General features: G+C 50.5%; 2 protein-coding genes across 3 annotated transcripts in view; one reads left to right on the top strand and one right to left on the bottom strand.

Annotated features, from left to right (window-relative positions):
* Positions 1-30: 30 nt before the first annotated feature.
* nudt6 (nudix (nucleoside diphosphate linked moiety X)-type motif 6) lies at positions 31-11,109 on the bottom strand. 2 transcript variants are annotated; one of them, XR_013935412.1, is made up of 6 exons: positions 10,771-11,109; positions 5,571-5,774; positions 2,932-2,987; positions 2,115-2,169; positions 728-1,609; positions 42-447 (listed from the first exon to the last, which is right to left on the bottom strand). XR_013935412.1 is itself a non-coding variant. In XM_080465436.1 (5 exons), the coding sequence occupies exons 1-5, from the start codon at positions 11,015-11,017 to the stop codon at positions 1,236-1,238; spliced, it is 936 nt and encodes a 311-aa protein (XP_080321562.1). In that variant the 5' UTR covers positions 11,018-11,109; the 3' UTR covers positions 31-1,235. The 2 variants fall into 2 exon arrangements, 1 of the variants encoding a protein (XP_080321562.1); XM_080465436.1 differs by having other exon boundaries at positions 31-1,609.
* Positions 11,110-11,781: 672 nt separating this feature from the next.
* afg2a (AFG2 AAA ATPase homolog A) overlaps positions 11,782-16,843 on the top strand; it is a gene marked incomplete at its 5' end in the record, with an annotated part of 94,684 nt that continues 89,622 nt past the window's right edge. Inside the window, 3 exons of the mRNA XM_080465534.1 lie at positions 11,782-11,983; positions 16,412-16,536; positions 16,610-16,767. Of these exons, the coding sequence (XP_080321660.1) occupies positions 11,782-11,983; positions 16,412-16,536; positions 16,610-16,767 (485 nt within the window). The remainder of the gene's footprint in view (positions 11,984-16,411; positions 16,537-16,609; positions 16,768-16,843) is intronic.

Below are 16,843 nucleotides of genomic sequence, written 5' to 3'. Positions count from 1 at the left end.
ACACACACACAGAAAGCAAAAGTCAATCATGCAAAAAGAAGAAATGTTTTAATCTTTATTCATAAATTCCACTTGATTTTTAGGGGAAGTTAGTAAAAGATGGGAAGCCTAAATACTTTCACTGCTTTTAATTGAGATATTTAGCCAGTGAAGGTGAACTAGTAAAGTAGTCAGAAGTAGACCATGAAGTTTTCAGGAGTCACAGAAGAACTTTTGACTTCATTTACTTTCAGTTTCAGTTGATAAGAATCCAAACGGAGTTTTCTGATTGAAGGTCGACACCGACCGCTTATTCCTGGTTTACTGCTGCTCTATTGCTCCAGCAGGTATCTGGTACTCCACATGGTTTACTGCTGCTCTATTGCTCCAGCAGGTATCTGGTACTCCACATGGTTTACTGCTGCTCTATTGCTCCAGCAGGTATCTGGTACTCCACATGGTTTACTGCTGCTCTATTGCTCCAGCAGGTATCTGGTACTCCACATGGTTTACTGCTGCTCTATTGCTCCAGCAGGTATCTGGTACTCCACATGGTTTACTGCTGCTCTATTGCTCCAGCAGGTATCTGGTACTCCACATGGTTTACTGCTGCTCTATTGCTCCAGCAGGTATCTGGTACTCCACATGGTTTACTGCTGCTCTATTGCTCCAGCAGGTATCTGGTACTCCACATGGTTTACTGCTGCTCTATTGCTCCAGCAGGTATCTGGTACTCCACATGGTTTACTGCTGAAAGAATCAGATTGTTATGAAGCGTTTTCCTTTCTGATCCTTCGGTTTCTATTGTGGGGAAGTTATACTAGTTAAATAATCATCAGGCTTATTGTGGATCTATTCTGCAGAACTGGAAGGTTCTTTATAAATTATTGTCTTAACTTCAATTAAGAGAAATAAGATGCAACAGACGGGTGGAGGCAACTGTTTTCCCAGTCCTTCAGTGTGTCTGCAGTAACAGTCCAGTGCTGGTTGAAGTCCAGTAGGGGTCAGTGGAGGTCCAGGTGTCAGTCGTCCAGCAGGGGTCAGTGGAGGTCCAGGTGTCAGTCGTCCAGCAGGGGTCAGTGGAGGTCCAGGTGTCAGTCGTCCAGCAGGGGTCAGTGGAGGTCCAGGTGTCGGTGGTCCAGCAGGGGTCAGTGGAGGTCCAGGTGTCTGTCGTCCAGCAGGGGTCAGTGGAGGTCCAGGTGTCGGTGGTCCAGCAGGGGTCAGTGGAGGTCCAGGTGTCTGTCGTCCAGCAGGGGTCAGTGGAGGTCCAGGTGTCGGTGGTACAGCTGGTAGAACATCCCAGAATACACGGCGGGCAGCTCCTCCATGGTCAGGTCTACGTGCTGGAACCCGTCCTGCAGGCCGTGCAGCAGCAGCCGGGCGATGCGGCTGGTGATGGGCGTGGTCTGGAGGGTCCGGGCCAGCTCGCCCAGCTCCAGCCACTCGCAGCGCTCGCACTCCTCCCGGCAGAAGTCGATGTCGTAGGTCAGCGGGCTCAGCCGGCAGATGATGTACATGTCGGACATCCCGAAGGCGCCAGGGTGGTGGTGCTGCTGCCGCAGGCTGAGAACCGACTGGAACTCTGAGCGGACGCCCGTCTCCTCCAACACCTCGCGGACCGCAGTGACGCCTGGAGGGACGACATCACAGTCACACAGGAATCAGACAGGAAGTGATGACACAGGTCAGACAGGAAGTGATGACACAGGTCAGACAGGAAGTGATGACAGAATCAGACAGGAAGTGATGACACAGGTCAGACAGGAAGTGATGACACAGGTCAGACAGGAAGTGATGACACAGGTCAGTGTTTTAACTTCTCCACAATGTGTCTTAAAGGAAACCGAAGCTTTGTGAGGAAGGAACACAACCTTTGCTGAAGTTTCTCTCCAGTTCAACACCAACGTGTTAAACTGGACGCCGACGGGTTAGTCAACCGGTCGGCGTCAGCATCGAGGTGAAGGGAGGAAACCAATATTTTTCTGACGCTGCTTTTTGAGAGGCGTGTAAATAGTAATTATCATTAAACAATGAAAGCTGCTTTAAACCTGCTAAGAAGTGAATGTTGTTGGACAGTTGAAATGAATGGATGTTGTTAATAATAGTTCCTGTGCGGTGTTGGAGGTTCCACTCACCGATGTTCTCTCCAGGATCAGACAAACCACCTGGAAACTTCCAGGCGTTCTTGGTCTGAAACACAGTTCACACATGATGTGAGCGACGTGCTGGAAGCTCATCGTCCAGAGTGAAGTTTCTGGAGTTAAAACGGTTCCGAGGAGTCGGATCGTCTTCAGGACACGAGCTGAAGTGAGACTCGTCACGTACTGCTGGTCGCTGAGCGTCACTCACTCCGCCTGCTCCACCTGCTCCACCCCTTTTCTCTTAGCGAGCAACACCAACACAACACTGCTTGTACTTTCAACAGGTTATTATATTTGCGAGGCTGAAATAAAGAGATTGTGTGAAATCGTGGTTCTGGTGGTTTGTACAGTTGAAGAGTCTTTTCACGTCCAACCTCTGAGACGCTTCATTCTGCTGAGTCACTTCTTCACTGAGTTTTAGCCAAAGTGACTCTGGGTCTCATTCAGTGTTTCACGGTCCTGTTATGTTTGTGTGGATTCTTACCGAACACCAATACTACTACTAAATACTCCGGAGGAGTAGTGTTTCTTTAAAATACTGTAATCTCACCCTCTCATCCAAACTCTGAGGAATCTTTCCTGAATAGTTGAACCAAGGTTCTGCTGGAGGTTCTGTTGGAGATTCTGCTCCAGGGCGGCTGGCTGGAGGTTCTGCTCCGGAGCAGATTGTTTGAGGTTCTAAACTAGAATAAACTAAACTAAACTAGACTTGACTAAACTCTAAATGAGACTAAACTAGACTAGGCCTTCACACACTGAGCTCGGTTCTTACCTACTCACTAAAAACAAATGAGAAGAAGGAAACACTGACCTTGTTTTTGTCTTGAACGACAAGAACTTTCCCTTTGGACTCGTCCACCACAGCTCCTGGAGGCAGAACGACGTCTCTGTTACTGCATGAGGTGACCTGAACTAACCTGAGGTGACCTGAACTGTCCTGAACAAACCTGAACTAACCTGAGGTGACCTGAACTAACCTGAACTGTCCTGAACTAACCTGAACTAACCTGAGGTGACCTGAACTAACCCGAGGTGACCTGAACTAACCCGAGGTGACCTGAACTAACCTGAACTAACCTGAACTAACCTGAGGTGACCTGAACTAACCTGAGGTGACCTGAACTAACCTGAACTGACCTGAACTAACCTGAACTAACCTGAACTAACCCGAGGTGACCTGAACTAACCTGAACTAACCTGAACTGACCTGAACTAACCTGAGGTGACATGAACTGTCCTGAACTGACCTGAACTAACCTGAGGTGACCTGAACTAACCTGAACTAACCTGAGGTGACATGAACTGTCCTGAACTAACCTGAACTAACCTGAACTGACCTGAACTAACCTGAGGTGACATGAACTGTCCTGAACTGACCTGAACTAACCCGAGGTGACCTGAACTAACCTGAGGTGACCTGAACTAACCTGAACTAACCTGAACTATCCTGAGGTGACCTGAACTAACCTGAGGTGACCTGAACTAACCTGAACTGACCTGAACTAACCTGAGGTGACCTGAAATGTCCTGAACTGACCGGAACTAACCTGAACTAACCTGAACTAACCTGAGGTGACCTGAACTAACCTGAGGTGACCTGAACTAACCTGAACTAACCTGAACTAACCTGAGGTGACCTGAACTAACCTGAGGTGACCTGAACTAACCTGAACTGACCTGAACTAACCTGAACTAACCTGAGGTGACCTGAACTAACCTGAGGTGACCTGAACTAACCTGAACTGACCTGAACTAACCTGAACTAACCTGAGGTGACCTGAACTAACCTGAGGCGACCTGAACTAACCTGAACTGAACTAACCTGGGGTGACCTGAACTAACTTGAACTAACCTGAACTGACCTGAACTAACCTGAACTGACCTGAACTAACCTGAGGTGACGTGAACTAACCTGAACTAACCTGAACTAACCTGAACTAACCTGAACTGACCTGAACTAACCTGAACTGACCTGAACTAACCTGAACTAACCTGAGGTGACGTGAACTAACCTGAACTAACCTGAACTAACCTGAACTGACCTGAACTAACCTGAACTAACCTGAGGTGACGTGAACTAACCTGAACTAACCTGAACTAACCTGAACTAACCTGAGCTAACCTGAACTGACCTGAACTAACCTGAACTGACCTGAACTAACCTGAACTAACCTGAGGTGACGTGAACTAACCTGAACTAACCTGAACTAACCTGAACTGACCTGAACTAACCTGAACTAACCTGAGGTGACGTGAACTAACCTGAACTAACCTGAACTAACCTGAGCTAACCTGAACTGACCTGAACTAACCTGAACTGACCTGAACTAACCTGAACTAACCTGAACTGACCTGAACTAACCTGAACTAACCTGAACTGACCTGAACTAACCTGAGGTGACCTGAACTAACCTGAGGTGACCTGAACTAACCTGAACTAACCTGAGGTGGAGGAGGAGGGGGAGGAGGATGTGGAAGAGGTCTGGATGGAGGTTTGGGTGGAGTTGTGGAGGAGGTGTGATGGAGTTCTGATGGAGGTCTGGTGAAGGTGTGATGGAGGTCTGGTGGAGGTCTGGTGAAGGTGTGATGGAGTTCTGGTGGAGGTCTGGTGGAGGTGTGATGGAGGTGTGATGGAGTTCTGGTGGAGTTCTGGTGGAGGTCTGATGGCGGTGTGGTGCACGTCTGGTGGAGGTCTGGGTGGAGGTCTGTGGTGTGTGTGAGGACGATGCTGAGGACGTGTTGTGACATGTTTCCACTGTAGAGAAGTTGGAGACACGCTGCCCCCTGCAGGTCGTCCACCACAGTCACACCCCACTGAAGGTCACACACCATGTTGACTGGTTGTGTTTTAAAGGATTAGGCAGTGAAGCTGATATCGTCCTGTCAGTAGATTAAAGTGTGTCAGTAGATTAAAATCTGTCAGTAGATTAAAGTGTGTCAGTAGATTAAAGTGTGTCAGTAGATTAAAATCTGTCAGTAGATTAAAGTGTGTCAGTAGATTAAAGTGTGTCAGTAGAATAAAGTGTGTCAGTAGATTAAAGTGTGTCAGTAGATTAAAGTGTGTCAGTAGAATAAAGTGTGTCAGTAGATTAAAATCTGTCAGTAGATTAAAGTGTGTCAGTAGATTAAAATCTGTCAGTAGATTAAAGTGTGTCAGTAGATTAAAATCTGTCAGTAGATTAAAGTGTGTCAGTAGAATAAAGTGTGTCAGTAGATTAAAGTGTGTCAGTAGAATAAAGTGTGTCAGTAGATTAAAATCTGTCAGTAGATTAAAGTGTGTCAGTAGATTAAAGTGTGTCAGTAGATTAAAATCTGTCAGTAGATTAAAGTGTGTCAGTAGAATAAAGTGTGTCAGTAGATTAAAATCTGTCAGTAGAATAAAATCTGTCAGTAGATTAAAGTGTGTCAGTAGATTAAAGTGTGTCAGTAGCAGGATGAAGCCCCTCCCACCTGCCACTCCCACTTGGTGCGTGGCGAATCCGGGCAGCCGGCTCTCGCCCTGGCCGAGCCACAGTGACATCACGGCGAGGTCGTTCTTGGCGTGATGGAAGCTGAAGCCGTGAGCGGCGGCGGCGGCGGCGCAGCGACTCAGAGAAACTGGAACTCGAAGCCACACGGCGGCTTTCCCTTCGGCTTTCCAGCGAGTCAACGAGTCTGGAGGAAGGAAACACCGTTAACGGATCAGGACCGTCGTCAGGACGGTTGCTAGGAGACGCATCAGCTGATTAAGGTGATTGATGAAGAAATGAGGCGGATGACAAACAGCAGAGGAGGTTAGAAGTTATTAAAAGATGGATCAGAGGAAGAACTGAGCAATTCAACTTTAACTGACTTCAGTACCAATCAGTGAAACGCAGTAACAAGGCAGTAACCACGCAGTAACCACGGAGTAACAAGGCAGTAACAAGGCAGTAACAACGCAGTAACAAGGCAGTAACCACGCAGTAACAAGGCAGTAACAAGGCAGTAACAAGGCAGTAACCACGCAGTAACCACACAGTAACAAGGCAGACAACAAGGCAGTAACCACGCAGTAACCACGCAGTAACCACGCAGTAACCACGCAGTAACAAGGCAGTAACAAGGCAGTAACAAGGCAGTAACCACGCAGTAACAAGGCAGTAACCACGCAGTAACCACGCAGTAACAAGGCAGTAACCACGCAGTAACCACGGAGTAACAAGGCAGTAACCACGCAGTAACAAGGCAGTAACAAGGCAGTAACAACGCAGTAACAAGGCAGTAACCACGCAGTAACAAGGCAGTAACAAGGCAGTAACAAGGCAGTAACAACGCAGTAACAAGGCAGTAACCACGCAGTAACAAGGCAGTAACAAGGCAGTAACAAGGCAGTAACCACGCAGTAACAAGGCAGTAACAAGGCAGTAACAAGGCAGTAACCACGCAGTAACAAGGCAGTAACCACGCAGTAACCACGCAGTAACAAGGCAGTAACAAGGCAGTAACAAGGCAGACAACAAGGCAGTAACCACGCAGTAACCACGCAGTAACAAGGCAGTAACAAGGCAGTAACAAGGCAGACAACAAGGCAGTAACCACGCAGTAACAAGGCAGTAACAAGGCAGTAACAAGGCAGTAACAAGGCAGTAACAAGGCAGTAACCACGCAGTAACAAGGCAGTAACCACGCAGTAACCACGCAGTAACCACGCAGTAACCACGCAGTAACAAGGCAGTAACCACACAGTAACCACGCAGTAACAACGCAGTAACCACGCAGTAACAAGGCAGTAACAAGGCAGTAACCATGCAGTAACAACGCAGTAACAAGGCAGTAACCACGCAGTAACAAGGCAGTAACCACGCAGTAACCACGCAGTAACAAGGCAGTAACAAGGCAGTAACCACGCAGTAACAAGGCAGTAACCACGTAGTAACCACGCAGTAACAAGGCAGTAACAAGGCAGTAACCACGCAGTAACAAGGCAGTAACCACGCAGTAACAACGCAGTAACAAGGCAGTAACAAGGCAGTAACAACGCAGTAACAAGGTAGTAACAATGCAGTAACAAGGCAGTAACCATGCAGTAACCATGCAGTAACAACGCAGTAACAAGGCAGTAACCATGCAGTAACAACGCAGTAACAAGGCAGTAACAACGCAGTAATAACGCAGTAACAATGCAGTAACAATGCAGTAACAATGCAGTAATACCGCAGTAATACCGCAGTAACAATGCAGTAACAATGCAGTAATACCGCAGTAACAATGCAGTAACAATGCAGTAACAATGCAGTAACACCGCAGTAATACCGCAGTAACAATGCAGTAACAAGGCAGTAACAATGCAGTAATACCGCAGTAACAATGCAGTAACAATGCAGTAACAATGCAGTAATACCGCAGTAACAATGCAGTAACAAGGCAGTAACAACGCAGTAACAATGCAGTAATACCGCAGTAACAACGCAGTAACAAGGCAGTAACAATGCAGTAACAATGCAGTAATACCGCAGTAACAACGCAGTAACAAGGCAGTAACAACGCAGTAATCTCCCCATGGACATTTGTCTTCAGGATCCAGTCTTGAGCTTTCCCTTGTTTCCACTGGAAAGAACCAGGTTCTAGTTCAAGGCCAGATTTAGCACCAGTTCTTTGTCTTTTCACCTCCAAAGCTCCGGCAGCACAGGCTGAACTGCTGCTACTGCCAGAGTGGAGCCAGAGTGGAGCCAGAGTGGAGCCAGAGTGGAGCCAGAGCGGGGCCAGAGTGGAGCCAGAGCGGAGCCAGAGTGGAGCCAGAGTGGAGCCAGAGAGGAGCCAGAGAGGAGCCAGAGTGGGGCCAGAGTGAAGCCAGAGCGGAGCCAGAGAGGAGCCAGAGCGGGGCCAGAGTGGAGCCAGAGAGGAGCCAGAGCGGGGCCAGAGAGGAGCCAGAGAGGAGCCAGAGAGGAGCCAGAGCGGGGCCAGAGAGGAGCCAGAGAGGAGCCAGAGAGAAGCCAGAGCGGGGCCAGAGCGGGGCCAGAGTGGAGCCAGAGCAGGGCCAGAGTGGAGCCAGAGCGGGGCCAGAGCGGAGCCAGAGAGGAGCCAGAGCGGCACCAGAGCGGGGCCAGAGTGGAGCCAGAGCGGGGCCAGAGTGGAGCAAGAGCGGGGCCAGAGCGGGGCCAGAGCGGAGCCAGAGAGGAGCCAGAGAGGGGCCAGAGAGGAGCCAGAGAGGAGCCAGAGCGGGGCCAGAGAGAAGCCAGAGCGGGGCCAGAGCGGGGCCAGAGTGGAGCCAGAGCGGGGCCAGAGAGGAGCCAGAGCGGGACCAGAGCGGGGCCAGAGTGGAGCCAGAGTGGGGCCAGAGTAGAGCCAGAGCGGGGCCTGAGCGGGGCCAGAGCGGAGCCAGAGTGGAGCAAGAGCGGGGCCAGAGCGGGGCCAGAGCGGAGCCAGAGAGGAGCCAGAGAGGGGCCAGAGAGGAGCCAGAGAGGAGCCAGAGCGGGGCCAGAGAGAAGCCAGAGCGGGGCCAGAGCGGGGCCAGAGAGGAGCCAGAGCGGGACCAGAGCGGGGCCAGAGTGGAGCCAGAGTGGGGCCAGAGTAGAGCCAGAGCGGGGCCTGAGCGGGGCCAGAGCGGAGCCAGAGTGGAGCCAGAGTGGGGCCAGAGTAGAGCCAGAGCAGGGCCAGAGCGGGGCCTGAGCGGGGCCAGAGCAGGGCCAGAGTGGAGCCAGAGTGGGGCCAGAGCTGGTGGATCTAGAACCTAGAACCAGTTCTTTTCAGACTTTTCATGGTGACATCATTGTGACTAACTTCACCTCCAGGTCTTGTTTGGCGTTCTGACCGCAGGCTGAGGTCCTCATGAGCCAGCAGGGGGCGCTCTGCTATGAGACGCTCTACAGAACTTCTTTCTAATGAAGCCAGACTTCTGGTTCCTCAGGAACTACTAAACAAACTACAAACTACTGGAAATGAAAGTTGGAGTTTTTAGAGCTAAAATGAGCCTTTTAATGTCTTCATGTGAAAGAGAACTTTAATCAGAGTGGTTACCTAGGTTACCATGGAAACGGCTGTAGAGCAGTTCTATCATTCTACACCTCCATTCCTCCATGTTGAAGCTTTTGATTCAGACACGTCCAGAAATAAAGTGAAAGGAGCAGAAAGTCACAATGGAACGTTGGAACGGTGGAAAATAAGAGCCAGGATCATTCAGGTTATTATTATTATCATCATCATCATCATCATCATCATCATCATCATCATCATCATCATCATCATCATCATCATCATCATCATCATCATTATTCCCCTCTATGTCCGCTCTGGGGCTCTGGACTAAAACAAGACGGAGGTGAATAAACCCCAATAGAGCGACGAGGAGACTCAATGTTTTTATCCGAGGTTCAGGTCAGACTAGATGGAGCGACCCGGACCGAACCACTGGTCCCTGACAATGGAAACACAACCGCTTCTTTGGAGCTGCTCATTGAAGAACTGAACTAGAACCTGGTTCTTTTTGCTGGAAAAGCCCTAAATGTTGCACGTTCTCCCTGGGTCTGAGGTTCCTGCAGGGTTCTTCATCGTGATGAAGATGTGTGTTCGTCCAGCTTCTGGTTGGGTGAATGTGGTTCTCTGTGATGGACCGCAGCTGGAGGCCATTTTAAAGTCATTGACCTTAAAGAACGATGACAGACTTGAACCGGGGACCCTGAGAGGGGACAGAGTGGCGCTGCTGCCTCAGACCCTTCGTCCTGCAGCAGCTCCTTGTTGGAACAATATTATATTATTAGAACGCTGGTCTGCATGTTCTGTTTGTGGGAGCTGTGGTGTGTTAGGGAACCCAAAAGCCACAGCTGCAGAACTCTAGAACGCACCGCAGCTCCAGAACTCTAGAACACACCGCAGCTCCAGAACTCTAGAGCACACCACAGCTCCAGAACTCTAGAACGCACCGCAGCTCCAGAACTCTAGAGCACACCACAGCACCAGAACTCTAGAACACACCGCAGCTGCAGAACACGTCACAGCACCAGAACTCTAGAGCACACCACAGCTCCAGAACTCTAGAGCACACCACAGCTGCAGAACTCTAGAGCACACCACAGCTCCAGAACTCTAGAGCACACCACAGCTCCAGAACTCTAGAACGCACCGCAGCTCCAGAACTCTAGAGCACACCACAGCACCAGAACTCTAGAACGCACCGCAGCTCCAGAACTCTAGAGCACACCACAGCTCCAGAACTCTAGAGCACACCACAGCTGCAGAACTCTAGAGCACACACAGCTCCAGAACTCTAGAGCACACCACAGCTGCAGAACTCTAGAGCACACCACAGCTCCAGAACTCTAGAGCACACCACAGCTGCAGAACTCTAGAACGCACCACAGCTCCAGAACTCTAGAGCACACCACAGCTGCAGAACTCTAGAGCACACACAGCTCCAGAACTCTAGAGCACACCACAGCTGCAGAACTCTAGAGCACACCACAGCTCCAGAACTCTAGAGCACACCACAGCTGCAGAACTCTAGAACGCACCACAGCTCCAGAACTCTAGAACACACCACAGCTGCAGAACTCTAGAACGCACCACAGCACCAGAACTCTAGAACGCACCACAGCTCCAGAACACACAGACTCTGCGCTCTGGACTCGACTGGTTGTGGAATCAGGACTGAGGGTTCGGGACCCCTCGACCTCAGGTTCGTTCCGGGTCTCACCTCTCAGGATGCCGCTGAACGTTCCTTCACTGACGTCCGCCGGCAGCGTCTCTCCCAGGTCCACGGTCACTCCCCCGAACCGGTCCGTCCGTCCCGTTAGAACCCCGCTGCCCTCCGCCGGCTGCTGAGCGCGGCTCACCGAGCAGGAGAAGACCCGGGAGGAGGACACGTTACCGGCACGCGCTCCTCTCACCGCCGGTAACAGTCTGGACAGCAAGGCTGCCATCCTGCAGTCAGAACCGATCATGTACACGTTAAAACAGCCGGAGACGAACCAGGACCGCACGCTCACTACACGTCAAGGACAGTTACTACATGTACAGGACAGTTACTACACGTACAGGGCACTTACATAAAGGTCCGCCCTTTAAGTTGTATAATACCGTAATAACTCAGTTAAAAGCGCAATAGAAAACGAGCCGCCTCAGGATGAAACAAACCTTTCGTTCTGTGTGAAGTTTCCATGTTCTCCTTGTGTGTGTGTGTGTGTGTGTGTGTGTGTGTGTGTGTGTGTGTGTGTGTGTGTGTGTGTGTGTGTGTAGTGGTATAAAAGCTGTAAGATTCTTCAAACAGACAAAAAACAGTTTATGATATTATTATTATTATAATTATTACTATTATTACTACTGTTATCATTATCATTATTATCATCATCATCATCATTATTATAATCATAATTATTATTGTAATTATTACTACTGTTATTTATTATTATTATTATTATTATTATTATTATTATTATTATTACTACTGTTATTATTATTATTATTATTATGAATATTGTTATTATTACTACTGTTATTTATTATTATTATTATTATTATTATTGTTGTTGTTTTTGTTACTATTATTATTATTATTATACTTGCTGGGCGCCTTCCGTTTTCTTGGGTGAGTCTGCTCGAGGAATTACGGTAAAAGGAGGTGGAACTAAACTTTAACCAGGAAGTGCTCGCTCCATGTTTACATGTGAGCTCCTTCACGTGGAGGAGGAGAAGTAGAAGGAGGATCATGTCTTCTAAGAAGAGCAGGCGCAAAGGTAGAAGAGCGGCGGAGGACGGAGACGGTTCGATTCTGAAGGAGGACGGTTCCGTTCTGAAGGAGGACGGTTCGGTTCTGAAGGAGGACGGTTCGGTTCTGGAGGAGCTCCCGGACTCCTCCACCTCTGGAAGCTCCAACAGAAACCTGACCGTCATCGATTTCATAGAAAAAGGTGAGTTGAAGTCACGTGAGCCGGTGATCGATACGATGAGACGGTTCTTGATCCAGTGAAGAAACTCTGAAGAGGTTGAAGAAATAAAGTGTAGAAGTTCTGCTGGAGCGTCTCGGGGATGGAGGGATGGATGGAGGGATGGATGGAGGGATGGAGGATGGATGGCGGGATGGATGGAGGATGGGGGGATGGAGGGAGGAATGGAGGATGGAGGGAGGGATGGAGGGATGGATGGAGGGAGGGATGGAGGAATGGAGGATGGATGGCAGGATGGATGGAGGATGGGGGGATGGAGGATGGATGGAGGGATGGATGGAGGAATGGAGGATGGATGAGGATGGAGGGAGTGATGGAGGATCGATGGAGGATGGTGGGATGGATGGAGGAATGGAGGATGAGGGAGGGATGGAGGATGGAGGGATGGATGGAGGAATGGAGGATGGAGGGAGGGATGGAGGGAGGGATGGATGGAGGGAGGGATGGAGGATGGAGGGAGGGATGGAGGGATGGATGGATGGAGGGAGGGATGGAGGGAGAGATGGAGGATGGATGGATGGAGGGAGGGATGGAGGATGGATGGATGGATGGATGGAGGGATGGGGGGAGGATGGAGGAATGGAGGGATGGATGGAGGGCGGGATGGAGGATGGAGGGAGGGATGGATGGATGGAGGGAGGGAGGGATGGAGGATGGATGGATGGATGGAGGGATGGATGGAGGGAGGGATGGAGGAATGGAGGATGGATGGCAGGATGGATGGAGGATGGGGGGATGGAGGATGGATGGAGGGATGGAGGGAGGGATGGAGGGAGGGATGGATGGAGGGAGGGATGGAGGATGGAGGGATGGATGGATGGAGGGAGGGATGGAGGGAGAGATGGAGGAATGGAGGATGGATGGATGGAGGGAGGGATGGATGGAGGGATGAATGGAGGGATGGGGGGAGGATGGAGGGATGGATGGAGGGATGAATGGAGGGATGGGGGGAGGATGGAGGGATGGATGGAGGATGGAGGGATGGATGGAGGAATGGAGGATGGAGGGAGGGATGGAGGGAGGGATGGAGGGAGGGATGGATGGAGGGAGGGATGGAGGATGGAGGGAGGGATGGATGGAGGGAGGGATGGAGGGAGAGATGGAGGAATGGAGGATGGATGGATGGAGGGAGGGATGGAGGATGGAGGGATGGAGGAGGGATGAATGGAGGGATGGGGGGAGGATGGAGGGTGGGATGGAGGATGGATGGATGGAGGATGGAGGGATGGGGGGAGAGATGGAGGAATGGAGGATGGATGGATGGAGGGAGGGATGGGGGGATACTTTCTTCACCCCAGTGAGGGGATTCCTATCTGAATGAATGGGATCCAGAGGGCCCCGGGAGCTCAGCCGGTAGAGCAGGACACTCTGAGACATGTTCCTCCACCCGTTCATTATAGAGTCTAAGCTGGAGCTGCTCTAGAAGTGTAACTCACCAGGACCTTTTCCTTCTTCTTCATATCAGTCTCAATAGTGATCTCTTCTAATATGTTCTCCACCTTCAACTCTACATTCCTGTCAATGAACACAGCCACACCACCTCCACCCTGGTTCTGTCTGGTTCTGTGCTCCACCTCCACCCTGGTTCTGTCTGGTTCTGTGCTCCACCTCCACCCTTGTTCTGTCTGGTTCTGTGCTCCACCTCCACTCTGGTTCTGTCTGGTTCTGTGCTCCACCTCCACTCTGGTTCTGTCTGGTTCTGTGCTCCACCTCCACCCTTGTTCTGTCTGGTTCTGTGCTCCACCTCCACCCTGGTTCTGTCTGGTTCTGTGCACCACCTCCACCCTGGTTCTGTCTGGTTCTGTGCTCCACCTCACAGCCTTCACTACCAACACCACCGTCCCGTCACTTTAACCAGGAGTCTGATGGACAGAATATTAAAGGGACATTTGAACGTTGGTGTCCAGGTGGATTACTGATCAGCTGTTCTCTGTCTTCATGATGTTGGTAAATTGTTCCTGAGTAGAATCGTTAAACGTTCTTCTGAGGATCCAGATCAGTTTGCTTGGTACCAGAACGGTTCTCAGGGTTCTGACATGTCTGAAGCTGCAGAGCGCCGTGTCTCACAAGGTGATGCTCTAGATTCTTTTCTTCAGTAATTATACATGTTGCCATAAGAGACAGAGAGTGTCCTCATGCAGTATACTGTATGTACAGTATGTACTGTATACAGTATGTACAGTATGTACTGTATACAGTATGTACAGTATACTATGTACAGTATACTGTATACAGTATGTACAGTATACTGTATACAGTATGTACAGTATACTGTATACAGTATGTACAGTATACTGTATCCAGTATACAATATGTACAGTATACGGTATACAGTATACACAGTATGTACAGTATGTACAGTATACAGTATGTACAGTATACTGTATACAGTATGTACAGTATACTGTATACAGTATGTACAGTATACAGTATTATTTTGGCGTGCTGCTGCGAGGACGGATAATCAGTTTCTGGTGTTTCAGGTTTGTCTCTGGCAGCTCTTCGTTCTTTCCTCCTCCTCTTCCTCCTCCTCAGCTCTTCATTCTTTCCTCATCCTCTTCCTCCTCCTCAGCTCTTCATTCTTTCCTCATCCTCTTCCTCCTCCTCAGCCCTTCGTTCTTTCCTCCTCCTCTTCCTCCTCCTCAGCTCTTCATTCTTTCCTCATCCTCTTCCTCCTCCTCAGCCCTTCGTTCTTTCCTCCTCCTCTTCCTCCTCCTCCTAAGCTCTTCGTTCTTTCCTCCTCCTCTTCCTCCTCCTCAGCTCTTCATTCTTTCCTCCTCCTCTTCCTCCTCCTCAGCTCTTCATTCTTTCCTCATCCTCTTCCTCCTCCTCAGCTCTTCATTCTTTCCTCATCCTCTTCCTCCTCCTCAGCCCTTCGTTCTTTCCTCCTCCTCTTCCTCCTCCTCCTAAGCTCTTCGTTCTTTCCTCCTCCTCTTCCTCCTCCTCAGCTCTTCATTCTTTCCTCCTCCTCTTCCTCCTCCTCCTCCTCAGCTCTTCGTTCTTTCCTCCTCCTCTTCCTCTTCCTCAGCTCTTAGTTCTTTCCTCCTCCTCTTCCTCCTCCTCAGCTCTTCGTTCTTTCCTCCTCCTCTTCCTCCTCCTCCTCAGCTCTTCGTTCTTTCCGCCTCCTCCTCTTCCTCCTCCTCAGCTCTTCGTTCTTTCCTCCTCCTCCTCAGCTCTTCGTTCTTTCCTCCTCCTCTTCCTCCTCCTCCTCAGCTCTTCGTTCTTTCCTCCTCCTCTTCCTCCTCCTCCTCAGCACTTCGTTCTTTCCTCCTCCTCCTCTTCCTCCTCCTCAGCTCTTTGTTCTCTCCTCCTCCTCTTCCTCTTCCTCCTCCTCAGCTCTTCGTTCTTTCCTCCTCCTCCTCTTCCTCCTCCTCAGCTCTTCGTTCTTTCATCCTCCTCCTCTTCCTCCTCCTCAGCTCTTCGTTCTTTCCTCCTCCTCTTCCTCCTCCTCAGCTCTTCATTCTTTCCTCCTCCTCTTCCTCCTCCTCAGCTCTTCGTTCTTTCCTCCTCCTCTTCCTCCTCCTCCTAAGCTCTTCGTTCTTTCCTCCTCCTCTTCCTCCTCCTCAGCTCTTCATTCTTTCCTCCTCCTCTTCCTCCTCCTCCTCCTCAGCTCTTCGTTCTTTCCTCCTCCTCTTCCTCCTCCTCAGCTCTTCATACTTTCCTCCTCCTCTTCCTCCTCCTCCTCCTCAGCTCTTAGTTCTTTCCTCCTCCTCTTCCTCCTCCTCAGCACTTCGTTCTTTCCTCCTCCTCTTCCTCCTCCTCAGCTCTTTGTTCTCTCCTCCTCCTCTTCCTCTTCCTCCTCCTCAGCTCTTCGTTCTTTCCTCCTCCTCCTCTTCCTCCTCCTCAGCTCTTCGTTCTTTCATCCTCCTCCTCTTCCTCCTCCTTAGCTCTTCGTTCTTTCCTCCTCCTCTTCCTCCTCCTCAGCTCTTCGTTCTTTCCTCCTCCTCTTCCTCCTCCTCCTCCTCAGCTCTTCTGGGTCGTCCTCCTTTATGAAGAGTTTGGAGCCTTTTAATGTCCTGCTGCTGTAAAATGGTGTCTCTGTCCTTCTATCTAGAACCTTGACCCGGATGGTTCTGGGCCTATCCCCCCCTGGCTTCCCTGAGCGGTGGACTCTTCCTGTTTCAATAAAGACTCTGCCCAGGTCTCCTCATTCACTCCAATGTCCCATCAGAACCAGGTTGTTTCTCCTGGACCGGCCCTCCAGATGGTCCATTTGATGGGTTCCCACCATGAGACTGTCACAGAGCTTGAACACATCTGATTGGACTCCATCGTCTGCTTTGCTCAGATTTGAGTCCAGGATGTTTTCAGCTCCTCCAGTCGGGTGTTGGTTTGATTCTGTTTCACTCTTATCTTATCTTGAGTTTGGGTCTCCGTCCTTCCCCCTCTCAGCTGATGACCGAACCCCCAGAAGCTGCAGATCCTGGTTGGCCCAGCTGAGCCTGGGCTCCATGAAGCGTTTTGGCGTGAACATCGGGAGGCCGGTTCTGCTGACGAGCCCGACGGGCCACCAGGAGGTACCGTCGCTCTGCTGCTCTGATGGTGGAGCCTCCAGACGACCTCTGACCCGGTGTCCCCGCTCTGTCTCAGGTGTGTGTCGGGTGGCCGGTGGCTTCGTTCCCAGGAGGGAAAGTGGGCCTCCAGAAACGCATCCAGAACAACCTGCGGCTGAGGAGCGGCCTGGAGGTGGCGCTGCAGCCTGTCACCGGTCCGGTGCTGCAGGCCGACGAGCTGCTGCTCAGCAACAGGTCCACTTCCTCCTCACTGTCTTCCTCTGCTTCCTGAGAGGCAGTGGTTGTGTGATTTGAATCAATGCTGCCATCT

Source organism: Lipophrys pholis (genome assembly GCF_963383615.2).
Source record: "Lipophrys pholis genome assembly, chromosome: 6".
NCBI classification, from domain to species: domain Eukaryota; kingdom Metazoa; phylum Chordata; class Actinopteri; order Blenniiformes; family Blenniidae; genus Lipophrys; species Lipophrys pholis.
Note: the sequence above shows the minus strand (reverse complement) of the source record. Positions and strands in the feature narration are given on the sequence as shown.

Excerpts from the sequence above, each read along its gene's own strand:
- nudt6 (XM_080465436.1), bottom strand. The coding sequence starts at position 11,017 with ATGATCGGTTCTGACTGCAGGATGGCAGCCTTGCTGTCCAGACTGTTA. Across the intron at positions 2,170-2,931 it reads TCGTTCAAGACAAAAACAAG|ACCAAGAACGCCTGGAAGTT; the intron begins GTCAGTGTTTCC and ends ACTGTGTTTCAG. Across the intron at positions 1,610-2,114 it reads TGATCCTGGAGAGAACATCG|GCGTCACTGCGGTCCGCGAG; the intron begins GTGAGTGGAACC and ends TCGTCCCTCCAG.